The sequence below is a fragment of the Neolamprologus multifasciatus genome, chromosome 4 (genome assembly GCF_963576455.1).
Source record: "Neolamprologus multifasciatus chromosome 4, fNeoMul1.2, whole genome shotgun sequence".
NCBI classification, from domain to species: Eukaryota; Metazoa; Chordata; class Actinopteri; order Cichliformes; family Cichlidae; genus Neolamprologus; species Neolamprologus multifasciatus.
In genome coordinates this window covers 8,096,601-8,117,579 of record NC_140442.1, presented here as the reverse complement: position 1 = coordinate 8,117,579, position 20,979 = coordinate 8,096,601, and the positions used below count along the sequence as shown (strand labels likewise).

The 20,979-nt window shown below is 40.5% G+C and overlaps 2 protein-coding genes across 3 annotated transcripts in view; both read right to left on the bottom strand.

Annotated features, from left to right (window-relative positions):
• Window positions 1-2,654, bottom strand: part of LOC146519710 (SH3 and cysteine-rich domain-containing protein 2-like) — a 28,515-nt gene extending 25,861 nt beyond the window's left edge. The window contains exon 1 of the mRNA XM_085157283.1: window positions 16-2,654. Coding sequence (XP_085013409.1) covers window positions 16-99 — 84 coding nt within the window. The 5' untranslated portion in view covers window positions 100-2,654. The remainder of the gene's footprint in view (window positions 1-15) is intronic.
• A 130-nt stretch (window positions 2,655-2,784) lies between these two features.
• fbxl20 (F-box and leucine-rich repeat protein 20) lies at window positions 2,785-20,518 on the bottom strand. 2 transcript variants are annotated; one of them, XM_085158299.1, is made up of 16 exons: window positions 20,310-20,518; window positions 19,887-20,052; window positions 14,808-14,869; window positions 13,929-13,983; window positions 13,739-13,813; window positions 12,733-12,827; window positions 12,531-12,599; window positions 12,349-12,444; window positions 11,831-11,957; window positions 11,331-11,405; window positions 9,856-9,986; window positions 9,428-9,488; window positions 9,248-9,292; window positions 9,103-9,159; window positions 8,765-8,977; window positions 2,785-6,683 (listed from the first exon to the last, which is right to left on the bottom strand). In XM_085158299.1, the coding sequence occupies exons 2-16, from the start codon at window positions 19,926-19,928 to the stop codon at window positions 6,576-6,578; spliced, it is 1,311 nt and encodes a 436-aa protein (XP_085014425.1). In that variant the 5' UTR covers window positions 19,929-20,052; window positions 20,310-20,518; the 3' UTR covers window positions 2,785-6,575. The 2 variants fall into 2 exon arrangements, with proteins under 2 accessions (XP_085014425.1, XP_085014424.1); XM_085158298.1 differs by lacking the exon at window positions 20,310-20,518 and having other exon boundaries at window positions 19,887-20,237.
• Between the last annotated feature and the right edge of the window lie 461 nt (window positions 20,519-20,979).

Genomic DNA, 20,979 nt, shown 5'->3' with positions numbered 1-20,979 from the left:
AATTTAGGTACTTGCCTTGGAAGTCACTGGTTGGATGGGCATATTGCTTGGAGAGCGCTGGAGCTCCGAGTCGCACTCCATCTCATTGTTTTCGGTCATAATTGGTGTCGAAGTGGGAAGCGTCGTTCGAGACACAAACAGTAAAAGTTTTAACTCCTCAAATAGAGTCCAGTCGGAAGAAGATTTCCGGCTTTAGCCATTTAAAAGACTGACAAAGTGTGACAGATCCACATCAGAGGGATTTGTGCGCGCCTCAGGGCCACCGACTCCACAAAACACGTTTCTGGGTTTATTAGGATCTGTGAGAACAGGTTATAAATTCACCAGCTGTTAATATCTCATTTATGCCACGTGAGGATGGGCATTCAGGAAACGGCTGAACCGTGCGTGTGTGTAGTCTTTTGTGTCGCCCGCTGACGCGCACCGGAAAGCTCCAATGTGGCACAATTCCTCCGTCCTCCAGGTGCAAAAACGGCTCAAATCAGCAAAAATGTCGCTGTGTGAATATGAGAATGTCAGCGAAATAGAATCATATCCAAATCGTCATCAGCTTGTGTTCTGGAGGAACTCGCTAGGTGTAAATCCAAAGCGAACTGTGTCCTTCACCGCTGCACAGACTTAAATTTAAGCGCAATCCGAGGCACGCCTTTCCATGCGTCTGAGGCGCATGATTGGGGCATTTTTATTTTTTACAACTCTACCGGGATTCATTTAGTCTAAATCAAGACTGACGGCCACGGGCGGAAGCTTATTCAAAACCCAAATATACATTAGCTTAAAAATTTCTCTGTTCTGGAGTAAAAGCAAGAGCAGCACTTCATTCTGCTGCTCGAATTTTGCGTCTTGAGTGTGTGTGTGTGTGTGTGTGTGTGTCAGTGTCAGTGTCAGAGCTGCTGTTTAATTCTATGCGCCTCCATGGTGCAGCCATAGACGCGTAGTTACAAATAGTAAGTGTGATTACATACAGTAACTCACAGACACGGATATCTTTAAAAATATATATATATTATGATTTTAAGGCTATACATTAGATAGACATGCAAAAAGGAATTAAGAAGCCACAAGAACACACAAGACGCTAGAGAGCCTTCTGCTGCTTGATTAAGCAGTGAATCAGAGCAGGCATCTTCCTCTTCAGAAGAAGAGTAATGAGTATAGGCTGAGCTGTGTTAGTTAGAATTATTCAGAGTTTTAGAGAAACTATAATGAGACAATTTTGTTCTGTTATCATCCATTCCTCTTCATTTTCTGCCTGCACCCTTCAGCAGTGAATACTGAAAGTGTAGCTACCAGCTGCTGCCCCACAGAATTAAAGCTTAATTTAAAGTGGCACCAGTATTGCTACCTGCTTTTAAATGCAATCTCATTTCCTACCTGGTTTAATCAGCGTTCTGGGACAAGTTCCTATTGCTTGTCTCCTTTATAAAACACGCAGGTGACAGACAGGGTGGGTTAAATAATAATGGCATTTTAAAAGGAGTTCAATGCTAATATTAAGGAGAAGGACTTCTAAATTTGATTCAAGATTTTTTCCTTCTTCTGTCTGCAAAGCGTTTTTTCTCCAAAGGCTCACATCAAAGTTTCCTGTCAGAAAGTCTTTGGGCGGGGGTGTGCTAGAGAATGGAGGAAGAAGAAAGGGGAGCCTCTGTTATCACATTCATTATTGCTTCTCTCAGAGCCAGAGAACAGCACACAACAGAATGACTGCTGGAAATATTTAAAAAAGAGAAACCCAAAACAAAAAAGCATTCAGTTTTCTAGTGTATTGCAGTGTCTGCTGTTAAAAATAAGCTTAAGTTAAATATCTCGGTGCAGTGTTGTGCTATGAGCTGTGATGTGATCCAACAATGTTTGAACTCAGAACAGCTGAGAGAGCTGAATGAGGGAAACACACACACTCATTTCAATTTTCCCCTCAAAGCTACTCACCTTTCATCCTCCATGTGATACCCCAGGTGCCAGAACACACCCCGGCTAAAAATGAACATTAAAACGGAGTGAAAACACATTTGATCTCTTACTGATTTAGACACATGAGGAAACAATGGGAGGATGAGAGGAACAAAATGAGTCCCATGCGGCGGAGGACAGATCCCAGTCCTGACAGCGGTCGTCATGGTGCAGCTACAGGACCAGGGCTGCAGCTCTTTCCATCGCATTAAATTGATACAGATTGTTCATCTGCTCCTCCACCTCAGACATCTGAATGTAAGTGTAAACAAACATAGCTGCATGACTTTGCATGCAGGATGTTGTGAGCTCACATTTGAACCCACAGTCACCAATGTGACAATGTTTTTCACTATACCCAACTGCTTATCTGCATTTGTGATTAAAATACTTTTATAATAAGCTCGATCTAGAACATAGGAAACAATCAGACCTTTTTAAAGTCTGTCACTGACTTTGAGGCTCTGGTAGCCTGACCTAAGTCTTCAGATAACTGTTTTTTTTTTTTAATATATTGTAGAAATGTTATTGTAGACATGTTAAGAAATAGATTTGCTCATCCCTTAACAGCCTGAGGAGTTACATGTATATATGAATACCTGACAAATTAATTAAGGCATACAAGAAGAACTTATGTCTTTGGATTCATCTCTAGTCACACTAACATTACAAGAAATCAAGAAATAAATTTAGACATGTATTAATGCTATACATGTCTAAATTTATTTAGACATGTATAGCATTGTCTAAATGCTATACAATTAATAATACTGCCTCTTAAATTTATGAAGTTGCAAAATATTGTCCTCCTGAAGTTGCAAAATATTGTCCTCCTTTTTTCAAATGTTTGCTTTTTGCTGTAAGGCTTTTCCATGTTTGGAAGAGACTTTAGGGCACGTCATGTTAGGAGTGCAGGGGTATTGGTAGATATTTAAAAATCAGAGGATTCATTTTATTTTAGTTTCAGGGTTTTTGTGCATTTTGGCTCACGTTTTCCATTATGATTGAAATCAATACCACCTGCAGTTTTCCTTTACGGCAGCCACATTTACTTCTATTTGACACGTAGCTGAAGAAAAAAAAAAAAAGAATAAAAAAATTATATTAATAATAATTATATATTCCAGTCTGGGACTTCTAGTTTAACCAGTTTTCTTCCTAACTGAAGCAAGTCAATTACTTATTGAATAGCTGATTCAGAACTGGATCCTGAAATGAGCTGAGAGCTGAAATCACAGCAGCAGAGAGGAGAGTGGCTCATTGCTGCCATCTACTGCTGCAATGATAAACCACCATTAACCACAAAGTGAGAACAAGGTCCAAACAACTCTTAATAATATAGGTATATATTTATTCATACGTACATATTCATTTATAATCGGTTAATTGTAAAAAAAGAAAAAAAAAAGAAAAAAGAGATTTACAGTAATTTAACTACAGTCATTGTCAAAACTTTTTTTTTGTTTAAATATCTCAGGTGCCAATCTACCCTGAACACACACACTTGTAAGTTCACCTGTTGCCCTCTGCCTCTGTCCTTATCCACAACCTTACTCCAGTGTTTAGGATCAAACAAACGGACCCAGAGCGTAACAGCTCGACTTCTGTGTAAACTGGTGGAAGATCTGACACACGCACACACACAAGGTGTTTTGTTACTGTAAGGGAAAATAAGTCTGGTGTTTTGCTGTGTAGAGCCTGTAGTGTATTTCTGTACCATGAAAAAAGAAGGAAAAAAACAAACAAAAAACAAAACAACAGGTGACAATTCATTTCTTTTGTACATATAGAAATCCTTCAGGAGCAAGTTGAGTACTATTAGTTGTAGTCCATGTTGTCGGCATGCGTTTATGACCTAGCCGGAGCACGACGAGGACAAGCAGGTTTGACATCCCAGCTCACAGACTAGATTCCCTGACTTTCTTTTTCCTTGAGTTAACTGTCTTAAAACCAGAGCACAGTGACAGAGCGCATTACATTACTCCACCATTTTTGACTCTTGGTTCTTCTCTAATCCCCCATAAACCCCATTCAAACAAAACAGATCAGACTGGATTACACTGGATTCATCTCGGCTTGTATTATCCTGCTTGTCATAGCTGTCAAATCGCACGCACTCAGACACACCGAACAGAATCATCACTCTGCGTTTTGGGTGATAGATGCCTGTTGTTGAGCACATCAAAACCAAAGCACAGGGACATTTGCAGGTAATCAAAATTTTGCAGTGAGTTTTCCTGTTTTTGTTGTATTGAAGCATTTGGATAGGTGCATTATGGGATGGATCCCATTTGGAACGGCAAGGCATAAAAATGAAGAAGAGAAAAGCACACTTAATGGGGGGAAAAAGAAAATCTTTCCGTCCTTCTCATTGATGGAAACATTCAATAAGCAGACCGTACGTCATACATACACGTCATTGTGACCGTTAGCCCTAGATTAAAAAAAATAAAAAGAAATCTGACTCACATTTAACATTTCAAACAATTGCACTGGTGCGAACACTTCTCCTGGACAAAGACTACACTCTGGACATTAACTAACAATAAACTCTGGATAAAAACAAACTCCATCAGATCAAAACTAAGGACTGGAAGAGGGCTCAAACTCAACTTGGAGACACTGAACTTGTGACTTCAAACACAAACAGGCAGAATCCAAACCACAGCAAAACAGAAAAACAAAGAAAGCTCCAGAGGAAAATCGTGTAGAGGAGAAAGCAGTAAAAGACACATTTATAAAATGAAAAGGGAACAGAAGGTAATGAATGAAGCCGGTGCAAGTGTAGGACAAGATAATCCATAAGAAAAGGCGCCAATACTTTAAAGGGCAGGGGAGGGGGCTGAAGTCCATTATAGCCCTCTTTTGTGACAAAAATCATTCCATCATATCTGTCAGCAGGCCAGAGCTGTGCGCTCAAGATTCAGTCAACTTCCTCCACCAGTCTGATCTGGTTGTAACCTCCTGCAGCATCACTGGTCCCAGACAGACGGAGGTGGTCACAGGTGGCAGGGTGCAGCACACTATCACTCCGTCCCCTGCAAGGCCTCATAGAAGTTGAGGAGTCGCAGATGCCACTCCAACATCAAGCACATCCTTTCGCCACTGCGTGGGGTTCACCAGTTCCTCGTCATTGGAACCGTCAAGGACTCGAAAACAAGATCGACTTAATGAAATCAAACTAACTGAAAATAGCTTTACTTTGATTGTTTTCAGTTGGCTTTTTCTTTCCATTGTCCTGGTCTGACACCATGAATTAATGCGGTCGGACCTTTTTTGTTGACAAAAGAGAAAAGAAAAAAGTATCTTTTTAACGTCTTCTTTTGTTGACATGAGCCTTCACATGCCAGCATCAGTTTGTCTCACTCCATATCGAGTACTGGGTCTTTTTTCTTTTACTCTCCAAAAGCTCCAGCACATATTCTCACGCACATCTGCACGTAAACAAGCATGCTCGAGACTCCTCAGAAAGACTCATCGACGGTCATTTCTGCCCCGTCTCATATCATCATGTTGCTGTTTATCTGGCTTCAACTCTCTGACTCCCGCAGTCCTCACGTATTTACATTGAGATTTTAAAAAACTAGAGGTGTTACATGCAACATTTGGCATCTTCTCAAGTCCCCACTTGTAAGCCTTAATTGTCCATTTTTAGAAAAATATTAAACTTTGTCTTCTTTTTTTATTTTTCCTCTGCACTATATTGAAGCTTCTGATTGTAACAGAGAGAGACAGAGAGAGGTGAGGGCATATTCGCTGCAAGCGCAGTGTATGCGTTAATTGAGGTGTTTTTTTTTTTATTTATGTGTGTGTGTGTTGTTAGTTGTTAGTAGTCTTCAATTTTGAGATTTTGTAAAGTGTCTCATCATTGCTTTATTGTAAGTGCAAATAGCTGCAAGTATTCTTAATAAAATAACATAAAAAAAAAAATCAAAGTTTCTGCTGCATTCTTGTGGGGATGTTGGCAGTTAGGTGGCTACATCGCTGCCCCTCTTTTGAAATAAACAGCCTGTAGAACCAAGCGAACACTGGTCGTACTCAAGTGCAGTTCCCGTCTAGAGGTAGCTGTTGAGTTGACCTTTAAACACTAAGGGAATTGTGTTTGGGAGTTTGAGTGGAATCTTTCAGCCATGTTTAAAAGCTCAAAGTGCTTGATAAGTAAAAAGCTGTAATGGTTTTCCGTTTGAAGATTCGTTAGGATTTTTTGTTGTACTTCATTTGATGACGAGTTAAATCCCTTAATGGTGATAACATTTTTTTAAAACATAAAACGTCTTTGTAATACTGGTGTGTCCACTGAACACAGCCCAGGAATGTCCTCCAAAAGTTAATCTGTGTAAATGTGTCTCTTCACTTGAGCTTGTATTAAAGCCTATTGTATATGTTCTGTTTGTGTGCAGTGGTACGATTTAAGAACGTTTTGGGGAAAGTTACCCAAGACCCTGTAGTGTTGTTTGGCTCTCTCCCTCTCTCTGCAGCTCCAAAAGGGGGACACACCAGCATGTAGTCTGTGACAAGGGGCCAGGAGTGGTGGGGAGGGGAGCAGGTCAGGGGTCAAGTGACTGGCTGCAGGGAGCATGTACGAGGGACACAGCGAGAGGGAAGAGGGGGCTGTTCGCTTTACATCATAGCAGGACACAGCAGCGGCAAAACCTCTGACGGCTGCCCCCGACTGAGGGGGGTGGAGTGACAGGAGCGAAGTATGCATGCACTTTGATGTTAGGCAGATGAGTCTGTAGTAAAAAAACACAAACGAGAGAGAAACAGATGGAAATGTATTAATCGCTCGTACAAATATGTGGAAAGCTGTTCTGGGACATTTAGTACACCAGTAGCTATAGCTTTGCTGCAAACCTCAAGTTTATTTTTGTTTCATTGTTCAAAAACAATGTCAAACTGCTGTCAACACAGCTATGTCTGATTTTTATTCAAATTCAAAGACTAACATGGGATTCAGTGAAGTCTGACTTGATCTGGACAGAGTGTTCACTCACTGCTGTCAAGGAGACAGTTTGTTTTTCACAGCTTAAGTTTTGATTCATCACTTCACGTGGGTGGATCGATGACTCAGACAGAGTTTCATTTGGACAAAATGCACGAATCTGTGTTGTCTGATTCCACCCTCTGCATTACATCTATACTTAGTGATCACGCTGATGAGGAGGAAAGGTTAAAGAGCACCACTCTAACCTCCTACATCAATAGCGATAGTAGTTTGCATTTTCAGCATTCTTCTGTAAAAGGACAAATGGCTTGACTGACAAAGCAACTCTAAGAATGCAATACCTTTGTGTTGGTGTTTGTGCTCTTGCTACACAGCATTGTTTAAAAAGGTAAACAACATCCATAGTGGTTTCACACAAGAACTCTGGACAATGTCGGGAGAATCAAGTCCAGACATTGTCTTTAGTTGTCCCTTTCCTTATACATTACACACGACAGGAGTTGTCTGTTTTACTTATTACCACTACTTGAAATATTCTGTATGGTTTTTACAAAGCCTGGTGCCTGGGTAGAGCATACACCAGTGTCAAAACTCAACACACAGGTTAACATGAACATCACACAAACTTTGTGCTAGGTAGTTAAATGTCTGCTCTAGCTGAGACAGACATTTGGATTTTAACAAATGGTCATGTGAAAAAAAAATGTTTTTTTGTTTGTTTGTTTTTTTACAAAAAAAAAAAAAATCCATGTAAAAAAACTACACACCCATCCCATGATTCAATAAATTGTTGAACCGTCTTTAGCAGCAATAAACTGAATCAGTTGTTTTCAACATGACTTTATCATCTCTAACATTGCTGAGGAGGAATGTTGGAGGAGGAACGTCCCACCCTTCTTTACAACACTGTCTTTTTTATGCACAGCTCGCTTAAAGTACGGCCACAGCATTTCAGTCAGGCTTACGTCTGGACTTTGGCTGTGCCTTTGCAACACCTTGATTCTTTTCTTTTTCAGCCATTCTGTGGTAGACTTGCTGCTGTGCTTGGGATCATTGTCCTGCTGCATGACCCAGTTTCAGCTCAGAGTTAGCTTTTGGACAGATGGCCTCACATTTGATTCTAGAATATGTTGGTATACAGAGGAGTTCATGGTCAACTCAATGGTTGCAAGGTGCCCAGATCTTGTGGCTGCAAAATGTTTAAAAGTTAGATACTGCTAATATGCAGTGCTTTGTTTCCACCATACATGCTCACGCTGATTTTATCTGAAATTCTTCCAGATGCCTTGTGATTTATTCAGATGCAAATCTGCAAACCTAAGCCGTGCTGCCTATTTTTAGAGAGAAAGGCTTTCTACTGGCAAACCTTCCAAACAAGCCATGTCTGTTTAGTGTTTTTTATTTCTGCCCAATTGTCCTGTCATGAACATTTAAAATGCTTATTGAGACCTGCAGTGTCTGAAATCTAGTGCTTGGGTTTTCTTTGCATCGTGTGATCTTAGTGAAAATTGACTGGAACGTCCACTCCTGGAAGTACCATGAAACATCACTATGAACTCTACTATGAAACATCTGCTTTCATAGTGGGGGTCACATTTGCTGATGATCAGTTAAACAAGTGCATTTGACTAGCAACACCCGGCTGCTACTTACTCAAGAAGAAGCAGTAAGGATGTATTTAGGGTTTTTTCCCCACAGGGCTGCTTACAGTCCTATGAAAATTGTTTTTTTCACAAGTGTGGTAAGATTTATTCAGTATAGGCTGAAAAAGAAATTTAATACATTTACATCAGCAGTACAATTCGTGTTTACCATACATTCTGCAACTGAACAAGCACTTACTCATTACTCGTAGCCCACACAACTCACCCTTAGTCTCTTAATACCGGCGCGAGTGATCTGCTGGCAGTCATAGAGCTCGATGCGATCCAGACTATGGCAACTCTTCAGGTGCTCCAGTGAGGCATCTGTGATCAGGGGGCAGTTGTCCAGCTCTATCACCTCCAGACGGTCGTGAGCACAGGGGCCGCTGCCGAGGTGTCTGATGCCATCATCAGTAATCAGCTCACAGTGGGACAGACTCTGCAGGAACATTGTGGTACCAATACAGATGCTCTATTACTAAACTGTCTATGAAAACAGCCATGACATTATGTTTGAAAATGCTGCAGGAGCAAAATATGTTTGAGTGGCAAGCACACACTTACCAGGACTTGCAAACGGGGGCAGTGGATAGATAACTGGATGAGTGTTCCATCTGTGATCTGATGCATAAGTGAAAGAAACACAATTCTCTTAAGCGAAGAAAAGGAGAAAACAGCTCAACCATTATATACCATATTGTTTATTTACCTGCACACATTCTTCTAAATCCATCTTCTCAAGCTCGTGACAATTCTATAGAGAGAAATAACAGAAGAAGAGAGATTGCATAATCACTATGGATTTATGCATGTTAAAGGATTTTGTTGGATCCAAAGTTCTGCTTGCCATTTATCTGCAATGCAACCAAGAGGCAGACACCACACTCACCCTTGCTAATGTAGTGAAGCCCACGTCTGTAAGCTGAGAGCAGCGAGCCACTTCTAATATTCTAAAAGGAGGAACACAATGAAGAGTTATACAGTTGAAGAATCACTTAGAGTCCAAAATTTTGAGTTCTTTCACACTTAAAAGGTAACTGGCTCTACAGTCACAGGCCTCAAGATATCTGTACTGCAGACGGGTCAGTGTAATATCTTTTATTTCCATTCCATTACCTCAATCCTGCAATCTTTAAGCTTAAAATGAGAATTCAGGTCTTTCTTTTTGGAATTTGAAAGCGTACGAACAGTCTCCCGAACATCAGGCAGCCAGGATAAACACTCTTGAAACAAAGATTTTATGTAAAACCAATTAAATATTTTGCAGTTTCTCGCAAAACTCAGAACAAAGTTTGATGTGTAGGTGTGTGACGTCACCTGAGGCGGGGGCAGTTCTGTCCCAGAGCATGCAAGATGGCATCTGTGATGTTGCCACAACCTGACACACACAGAGACTGCAGGCGGTGACAACCCCGGCAAATTGTGATGAGCCCCTCATCTGTGATCTGCTGCTCACAGAAAGACACAGTACGTGTTTGTGTATGAGGGAAGTGAATCAAATCAACATCCACTGTGAAATGTAAAAACATGCCAGGCAAAACTTCTGTGTTGTGCTCTCTGGTAGATGTGCAAAAGCAAACAGTGTACAATCCTGTGTCCAAAATCAGTTATACAAACTATAACGAAAAGCAGAATAATATCAAAGTGTCAACTTCATATTAATATGAAAGCATCACTTTCTTTGGGATGCTCTTTATTTTCTAGGTTAAATACAAACAGTTTGTAAATGGTAAATGGCCTAGTAAAACGCTTTACATATCCAGTCATCGACCCATTCACTCACACATTCACACACTGGTGATGGCAAGCTACATTGTAGCCACAGCCACCCTGAGGCGCACTGACAGAGGCGAGGCTGCCAGACACTGGCGCCACCGGGCCCTCTGACCACCACCAGTAGGCAACGGGTGAAGTGTCTTGCCCAAGGACACAACGACCGAGACTGTCCAAGCCGGGGCTCGAACCGGCAACCTTCCGATTACAAGGCCAACTCTTGAGCCACGATCGCCCCATAGTGTATCTTGTGAGTTTTCTAAAACAGCACCTACAAGTTTGTATTTAACCTAGTTCTGTTTTTATTTTTAATTACCCTCTTTTCCATTTGAGCATTTACCCACCACAACCGTCAAGAAATATTTAATCAAATTAATAAAGAGCATATATTTTTAAAAATTAGTTTTAACAATTGATATGGTGTCTTTCTACTGTGTCTTACAACCCTGTGTCCAAAATGGTGTCTTACAAGGCGAACTCCCAACTCTTGAGCCACGATCGCCCCATAGTGTATCTTGTGAGTTTTCTAAAACAGCACCTAAAAGTTTGTATTTAACCTAGTTCTGTTTTTATTTTTAATTACCCTCTTTTCCATTTGAGCATTTACCCACCACAACCGTCAAGAAATATTTAATCAAATTCATAAAGAGCATACATTTTTAAAAATTAGTTTTAACAATTGATATGGTGTCTTTCTACTACTGTCGATATTGTCGTAAAATTATTAAACGTAACACATTTCAGTTTTTTATTTTTGTTGGTGCTGTTTTAGAAAACTCATAAGATACATGTTAAGAACAGGTAAAAGAAAGCTTGCTTAGAAAAAAGAAAAAGAAAACAAAAATACTAAAAAGCAGACAGCAACAAAAGGAAGGCTATAGTGAAACGATGACAAAAATCAAAGACGAGATATGAGACGAGAAAGAGATGCAGAGGGGACTAACTGGATTGTGTGAGCAGGCTTTAGGGTCTGGATGTCCGTGTTCTGTGTTTCTTCTACTCTTGTTAAATGTACTTACTGAGCATGTCTGCAAGTTCAATGTGACCAATTCCGGACAGTGCGCTCCGATATGCTTTAGGGCCTCGTCTTCTAGCTGTGGAAAAGATTGGGAAGTATTGGGAAAGAAAACTGATATCTCAATAAGGAATTTCATAAAAGAAAAAGTCTAAATCAGCGCAGACTGTTCTTTTTATTTATTTATTTATTTATTTATTTATTTTTTTTAATCCAATGTCTGTCCCTGATGGTATGCTTTGTTGCACGGGAAAAATTTTCTTTTATGTGTGCAGCTGCCACTTTTTCTTGCAATAAATAAGAAGAACTAGTGAAAGTGAAGATGGCAAAAAGTCTAAGATTAAACTGGACCCTATTCACTACAGTGTTAACCGATAGAAAACAGAGCACCTAAGAAGTCACTACTTTGAAACTGAAAGGAAAAAAAAAAGTTTTCTAATGTGCTCAATAAAACGTTACACAGAATGAAATTGCCAGCAACTTATAACATAATCACATGTGTACCTGGGTGCAGCCCTTGAGGAAAAGACATTTGAGACCAGGGCAGGAGCGCACCAGGGCCTGGATGCCATCCTTCGTGACTTGATCACACCAGGAAATGTTCAGCTGCTCCAGCAAAGGACAACCCTCACTGAGAATAGAACAAAGAAAAGGGTGAGCAGCGGAAACTTGCAAAGGATGAAAGGTGCAATGACAATTAGGGGAAATGTTAAATGCATAACAAAATTGAAATCTTCTCACATTATTCGTATCTCTTCTGTGACTTGTGTAGGTTTAAAAAGAAAAAAATGAATCGTAGCCAACAAGTGGTACATAGGATTGAAGGGGGCTTATTAAGCTAATTTCCGGCTTCATATATTTATTCTGGAACTCAGCTAAATGGTTATGTTTAATAGAAGGTATTTACCACTGTAATATTATGTTTGAGAGGGACAAAAAGAACAGACACAACAGGTTCACTTTGATATATGTGCTTTAACATTAGTGGAAAAACAGTATATCAAAATAACAACTGGGCATACCTGAGAGCTTTGAGTGAAAGGTTGGTGATGGAGGTACACGAGGCAAGGTCCAGGTGCTTTAGCTTTGGACAAAACTTACTGAGGCTATTACACGTGCTGCAGAAGAACAATACAGTGATAAAAAAGTGTATTATGATATGTTAGATACATTAACCGCACTGCTGCATGGACTGTTACTATACCTGTCTGTGATCTTGGTGCAACCGTTCAGATTAAGCACCTCAATGTTCCTGCAGTTCTGTGAGAAAGTCCTAAAGAGAGAGAGAGAAAGAGAAAAAGAAACATTTGTGTGATGTCAGTCATTCTGCACTTCTCTTATTTTCTTCCCTAAGGGTCTGAACTAGTATGAGAATTTCAATTAGGCGAGGTCCTCACTAAACTCACCTCAGGGCACTGTCACCCACACCCAGGCAACCCCGCAGGCTCAGCTTCCTAAGGAATCCCCCACATCGCTTTGAAATATTCTCCACCACTCGACCCTGCAACAAAAAGAAACATACTCTTTCTGCTGTATTTGTTTCTACAGCACCTTTAAAGTACCGAGTATGAAGTGACATATAAGCTGCGATCATAAAGTTCACAGACTCCACCTAAAACAAACAAAGATGACATGGTTTACATTTGGCTCATTTACTCTTCAAGATCAACTCCTCTTGCACTAGAAAGCCTCCCAGCCATTTTTACATTGGTCTCTTAAGAATTCATCAGAGGTCACGTTCGTATAAACCGCGTATCTGCGATTTCTCCATGGATCTCAAAACTGACACAGCATTAATGTGTTCTGGTGGTTAGAAATTGTTCTGTGACTCACAGACCATGGCTGCTTATAAGGGGAGTACAACCAGGAGCATACTGGTCATTATTTATTTATTATTTTTTACACATTAATGGGGTTGAGAATTCATCTTGCAGGGTTAGACTGTCAAAGTGGAGTTCTACTATTCCCCAGAGCTGTTCTATGGAGGACATATGACTGAAATAATCTGAACTGTGGTACTAAAAATGCAATTTTACACCATACCCAAACAGTTTTCATCCACAAACCATCCTGCTTATCAAATTAGTCTCTGACTTCATCATCTCCTTCACAATTAAAACTATGTTGAGACTGGGATGGGCTCAAACCTAGGGCCATAGATGGTTATTGATACACCCAAGGAGATCCAAACAAACTGCAAGCCGAAGATCCAATGAAGGTGATAAAAGTGGAACTTCCAGGCAGGGCCCCAAAAAATAGCAACTGCACTTTAAGGGGCACAGTTCTCCGTAAGAAGACTACCATGAAGGGCAGATGGGTCAAATTTGAAGCATGATTTCGTTTTTAATATTTGGAGTTGCAAACATTTATGATCGCATCTGTTAGTAATAAGATATAATGAAATGAACCAACTTCAATGTCCCTCTGAAAGTCAAAGAGGTCGATTCGTTGCCAGTTGCTGCCATCCAAGGCCAGAACATTCCAGGACTAAAAGCAGGGAGCGGAGGGGAGTGGACAGAAATTCTGAGTTATTTAGCATGCACACGCAGAACACATACTATAACTGAAACCACACACGCACACCTTGTGAACACAGACTCACCCGTGAGACCTGGGCACAGCGACAGAGTGTCACCACATCCAGAAAGGAGAAGATTCTAGAAGACAGACAGGGACGGTTTAGAGACCATGATCCCCGCTGCCAGAAGCTTCCTCTTTACTGCCCTCAACGCAACCCTGTGTGTGCTTCCCCTAACAGCAGAGTGGTGTTGACTAAATCAGCTAATATTGCTTTTACTGTCATCAAAATACATTTCCCAGCTTGCAGAACAGATATGTTTTCTTAAAGTGAGGTCCTGACGGGGAAAGCATTTCTTTCTAAGGAATATAGTTGGATACCGATTAGAGGATCCTACAATGCAGCAAAAAACTGAATTGGGGTTGAAGCAGGGATGCAGTGAGTTGCAGCAGTCTGCCAGCCTCACAAATCACAGCACTGCACCAGGCCAAGCAGCACAGAGTCAGCAGCCGCAACGCAGACAGCTTGGCTGGCAAGGCCGAGGTTTGAGTTATGGCCTTCATTTTCTGTTTGTTAAGAGGCTTGTGAGCACCCCCCCTTTTTTTTTCCTCTCAAATCAATTTAAAAGTTTTATAACCACGAGCACCTGTTTGTAATTATGCTTTTAGCACTGGTTGAGCAGTGGGTGTGTAGAGCCAAGAGAAATTGGCATCCTAGTGTTTGGACTCTTTGTTTAAAAAGGGCAAGTGAACATAAACGATATGATTGTGAGACACACAATATTTGCGTGTGTTAGGGTAACACACAGAGGATGGAGGTGCTACCTTTGAGTATGATTTTGTGCCGTAGTAAAGTCATGAATGTGACTGTGGAAATTTCAACGTGCAAATTTTGCTTTCCTCAAAAAACAAAAACAAAAAAAAAACCTGCAAGTAAGTTAAAGTGCATCAAAATGTCACTCACCTTAGCAACAGCTCTTTAGGCAACTTCTTATTGATGACTGCCTCGTCACTATTTGTGAACATCTAAAAGGGTGGAGAAGATAATATCAGTCCTGGAGGCTATCACAAAGTGGCTGGGGCCCCTTTCATCCCCTCTCCTCACTCAAGGACGGCCCCAACACATAAGCAAGGATAAAAGATCGTAATCTCATCAGCTGAGATGGATTCAATGTCAATTCCCAGAAAACACGAAGGGTGACAGAAGATAAACCAACACAGGCCACAGCGAGGTGGGACTTTGTACTGTCAACTACAAGGCTGCGCTGGCCTATGCTTTCATGTTATCTTTGCTGCATGCATATTCCGTCTTAGTATACGTGCTATTGAGTAAGACCCAGTGTTCAAAACAGTAAGTACTGAAACTTTAAACTGGAATTGGTTACAGTACCATATATCTTTTGTGACTCTAAATAATTTGAGCTTCAGCAAAAAGCTAATGGGTTTCCACACAAATAACTGCATGCTGTGTGAGCACAAATTTGAGTCTAATTCAGAGAAAAAAAGTCACAGTAAACAAAGAGACAATAAATTTGCATTTATTGAGTCCCAGCTACACACACCCTTCTTACTGAGGAATTTAGGGTTCCCATAATTTGTGGGAAATGATACTGTGCTAAATCACTGAGTGCAAGATGCTGAGACAATGGTCCTTGGTAACACGTACTCAATCACAACAGGATGAATAAAGTAACATCTGGCTCAATCCATTTTTCTCCAAAGATTCAGAAAACAAAGCGTTTATACCAGGGGCGGATCTGGCTTGTAAATAAAAATGTGGCAGAAGGCACATGTTAATTACATGAGGTAAAAGATTTATGACAAGATCAACAAGGTGTTTGTCAATTCTTATTTGCACTACTTGATAGAAACAAATACCACCAATTCCAAAAAGAAAGATTTATTTACCCCGTTTTAACAAAGGGAATGATTTAAAGGTCCCAACAGAGTTCTATTTTGATTATTGGTGTTTATCCTGAAGCCACACAATAGCTTCAGATTTTGAGGGACGTGCACATAAAGCCATTCATCAACTCACAAAAACAGACTGTCTCGTCTGCCAGTTGAAATTGAGGCCTGGATCTTTACGAAACACACAAACGCGCACACACAAATAAGGCATCTTGGGGTCAAAGATGTTTTATGTCTTTCTGATAAAAACACAAACTCTTTCTCAAGCTGCACACACACACACACACACAGCTGTATGCGGGGGCTGCCTGCCAGCGCAGACGTGTAAAATTTTGAGGGAGTAAGAAGGGACAGACATTTGCTGTTTGGATTTGGGGCAAATTGACTCTGACAGCACGCCTTCCAGAGCGTTTCTTTCTGGCCAAATAATCCAGGGCCGTTTCAAAAGAAGCAGATGTCCGTGGTCAACAGCCATACACAGTACCCTTTTGTAATCTACCATAAAATGATGCAGTATGAATGTGACCATTATGTTTCGGCCACTGCTCAGTTATAAACAGTAATGCAGGGGGTTAAAACATACAAACAAACAAAAAAAAAACAAAAAACCAAGTTGGGTGTTTTGTAGTTTGTAGTAAACCACTGCAGAGGCAAAGGGTAATTTTATTTTTAGGAAATGTGTAAATGTTCCTTCCTGGCAATAAATAATTAAATCATGGTCGTTTGCTCGATAGGAGGGGCTTATATTTGAGTTTTAGGTTATTATTGCATACATGCACAGATTAAATTAGGCACAACTAAATATGGTGAAGTCAAGGAACCTGTTTAAGGTCAGAAATTTAAACCAGTTTAAACCTCCAAAATAGTTGTTTACATACTCTTTCTAATTAGTGAATACAATGAGTGGCCATTTAAGTATCTATTTTTCCAGTCTGTTGGGTGGTCTTTTGTTAACAGAATAAAAGTGCAACAGCTCAGTGCTTGCAGCAGAGCTGTGTATTTAACACAACTTCCTTCCCTGCCTTTCAAAATAAAACACTCACTGGCAGACTGCATTTTTGATGACTTACCAGCCAGCATATTTGGTTTCAAGCTTCTTATAACTAACCACCAAAACCTAAAAGCTACTGAGCATACCATTTGTTAAATTTGCGTGGAATTATAATCCTAGGTTAGTGAACAACAAAGGCTTTGTTTAGCTCATATCATAAGTTAAGCCCAACTGATAGATTACTTGGCCAATAACATCAACTGACAGTGGCAGACGCTGTCGATCCCTGCCACGGTGTGACCACACTCCTATCGTCAATTTAGAATGACCAATTAACCCAACTTCCATTTCTCTGACCTGCAGTATCTGTGAGCCACGGGGGCAAACGAGCAAATTCCACACAAAACCCAGGGCCTTCTTACTTTAAGATGACAGTGCTAAATGTTGCACCACCACAAACCACTTAAAAAAGTCAAAAACAAAAAACAACAGCTGTAATTTACAAATCTTCACATAGTTTGTCCAGCTGAGCAGCTTCATTGTTTAAAACAGTCTCGATCCTTTTTGCAGAATTCCAGCCCTTCCCCATTCCCAAGGGGTCAAAGACTGCAGATATGTCAACAGCTAGAGTCTCACAGAGATACATTAAGTGTCCTTTGGCAATGGCATGAGGTTATAGGAACAAATATGACACAACATGCTTGCCACATATAAATGGTTGTTGATCTGAAAATATTTTACTTGTTATATATTCTATTTATAAGTATTTTGTGAATATTTAAAACTATACTTATTTTTCTTTAACATATGCATTTATATTTCAGATTAGTCTTTACCTTATCAAGATACCAGATTTATTTTAGTAATGTAACAGAAATATTCCTATTTCTGTTACATTGACTTTAGTTTTTTTAACTGTTGTAACTGAAGAATTTCCCCAAATCCTGGCTTAATAATTACACCACATCTTATCTTAGCTTGTCTTAGAGGACCCCTTCACATAGTGGGTAAGAACAAACAGGACACAAACTGCAGTGTTCTGGATGACAAACATGTAATTTTGGACTCAGTTTGTCACTCAGCATCTAATATTGTCAGGATTGGCATTGGTTCCTTGAAACACCCAAGTACAACTTGTATGTTCAATGGGATCTGATGGAACAGTAGCAGCTGATGCCCCCAACTGATCATATCACAGCTAATCGTTTGCTGGTGCAAAGTCCAGCGGCATCTTCACTTTAAGTTATTATCTAGTGTTTTGAATAGACTGCTTAAAAGTTAATAAGCAATGAAAACATCCATTTTCATACTGCTGGCTGATATGTCGATACCCAGATTTTTTTACTTCCTAAAAATCAGATTTAATTATGTATGTATGTATGTATGTATATATATATAAATCTTCCTCATACACAAAATGTAAAATAATTAGGCCCAGTCATATCTTAAAGCCTTCGTAGTACATTGTTATGCTTATGTAGCATTTTGTTCTTAGACAGCAGGCTTACTTGTGTTTCCTAGAGTTTTTAAAGGTAGAATAGGAAGCAGAGCCTTCAACTCTCCAGCTCCTGCAACAATTATACTCCAACAGGCTTAGGCTGCTGGGTGGCTTCCCATGATGCACTAACCATTACCTCTTCACTCATTTCTTTTCACCCTCCATGTGTCCATACACCACAACTACATGTTGGTAATTATTAAATTCAGCTTATCTCCCATAGTTTGCCTTTTCTGCCATCTCTCTCTGCTCCCACAACTGGTCACAGTGGATGGCTGTCCCTCCACGAGCATGGTTCTGCCAGAGGTTTCTTCCCGTTAAAATTCAGTGTTTCCTTCCCACTGTTGCCAAGTGCTCCCTCATTGGTGGTCATATTATCGTTGGGGTTTCTTAAAAAATTTGACGATCTTTACCTTACAATATAAAAGTGCCCTGAGGCAACTGTTGCTGTGAATTGGTGCTATAATAGATCAAATTTAATCAAAATTAATTTATTGGCCTTTTGTCTTGAAGAAATTCAAGTTTGTTTGTTTTTAAAAAAAAAACAAAAAACAAGTACATAAATTTGCGAACTACACAAAACAACAACAACACACAAAACCTTAACTACAGAATGGTCGAAAAATAGAAACACTTTTATCTTGAAGGCAAAACGTCGCCATTTCCGCTTCTCCCCTCTCCTAAATCCAGATACCTTTAAACAGCAGCTCCACCGCAGCTGTCGGGCCAGAAGGTAACGGCCTGAGTCGTCAGCTGTTCACCGTTAAAAATAAATAAAACCACACACACAAATCCCACGCTAGCTGGGGATTAAACAACATCAAATGCTCGGGCTATACAGGCCAATGTCAGTGGCCGGATACATTTGTTTGTATACAAGTTCGCACCAAAATATTGAGCTACGCTTGCGCGGCTGCGACACAAAGTTTATGGTAATAGCCTTGCATTGGGGGAAAAAAAACCCCAACAACGACACTGTAGGTAGACAGCGTACATATGGGCCTTTTGAGACGAATATAGGTTATGATGTGTGTTACACTGTAATAGCTCGGCACTATTTTCAGATATTTTGTGCTAACACCGGGTGCAGGTAGCAGACTGAGGCCACCACCGCCGCAGCGGCTATAGATATAGCATACATAACAAGGTCTCAAAAGAGAGAAGGGGGGAACATAACAATCCTGCATATGAGGATAATTTTAAGCAGCTTCTTTTCAAAGTGAAACCACTAAATCCTCCACTTCTGCTCATTATGTTGACGTGTGTCGAAGCTTTCCTCGGCGTGCTCTGTGTAGCCTCATTGTCTTTGTTTTGACGGCGCAAAGTGAAACGAGGACAACGTTTAAAGAGCACTCAAAATGCCTTGAAAGTGGCTGCGAGCAGCACGTCGGCTTTAGTGGAAAATACTGACGTGCGTCCTCTCCACGCCAGGCCTCGATAGCCTATATGTTGCTTGAACAACACAACAGTGTTTGACCTAATCCCAAATACTGACTGCGGAAGCTGCATCAATAGCCTCCCCATAAGCGCAGTTTTATAATAATTATAGCAACAGTCAACACGCAGGCCCGGATCGTAGCGGTTATATCGGTTATTTTAAATGTGTCTCAGTGACTGTCAGTTAATGGAAATAATTAACTCACCTCAAACCGGCTCCGCGAAACACCATTTACCTCCTTCCCCATGTCGGACGCTGGTAACCGACTCAATGGATTCGGTGTAGGCGCAGTAAAATGCAGATACGGGCCCTCTCCACGATTATCATGCTACCGTCCTCTCGGTAGCTCCGGTGGTTTGATGTATTTTGACCTGTTCCACGAACCACAAAACCTCTTGTTACCGATAAAAACAAAATATATGGGTTACGAGCAGCAGCCAGCCAGCCATAAGCCACTTCTCTTATCAGCTCGATTCGCCCTCACCTCCTCCTCCCCCTATAAGCACAGCTTTCTATCCATCCACACAATAGCCCGACAGCAGTGGGGCAGACTAAAATTCAGCCGGTACAACCCCTACATCCATAATAAATAAATAACATTAATATGAAAAATAATAAATATAATGACCTAGCTCAGTGCGCACTATTTCTTGCTCGCTGGCTGCTCCTTTAACCAAAGCTCACAGAGGAGCAAATATAAATATCAAAGTGGGGTGTCAACCATTTGCCCGCACACGTAGCATGAATACCTATCGAGGGTTTGGGGCCTCATGTGATAATTAAAAAGTTAGATCAGACTTAAAGTTCATACGGACTTTGTGAGAAAACATAGGCTAAAAAATTATTTCTCTTATAGTATGAAACAAAAACATCTAAAGTGAAGTGCATGTCTGATATGAGTACTGCCACTTGAAGACCTTTCCACTGTATTAAAAACAGTATTAAAACCAGAATAGAACCTGTGAGTTCCGCATTTTATTAACGTAACGGTTAACACTCGTTTTTAGATTATTCTATCTCATCTGCTGCTATTAAACATTCCAACTTTGTTATTGCAATAGGGAAACGCCACTTCCTCGTTTCTCCTCGGGCACACCCCTCTTCAACAGCGGGCCCAATCAGCATCCAAGGACGACAGCTCGTAATACTGCGTCATCGGAGAGCGTAAAACTAACACGCCAGACAACACTGAGCATTCAATATATCTATAGCAAAGCTAGTGATAGCTAATATGTTCTCTTAATTTCTAATACGCAAATAGTAGTGTTTGACTGGGGTCTGGTGCTCTGTAACTTTAA

Excerpts from the sequence above, each read along its gene's own strand:
- fbxl20 (XM_085158299.1), bottom strand. The coding sequence starts at position 19,928 with ATGGGGAAGGAGGTAAATGGTGTTTCGCGGAGCCGGTTTGAG. Across the intron at positions 14,870-19,886 it reads TTTCGCGGAGCCGGTTTGAG|ATGTTCACAAATAGTGACGA; the intron begins GTGAGTTAATTA and ends CCACCCTTTTAG. Across the intron at positions 9,160-9,247 it reads ATTTAGAAGAATGTGTGCAG|ATCACAGATGGAACACTCAT; the intron begins GTAAATAAACAA and ends CTTATGCATCAG.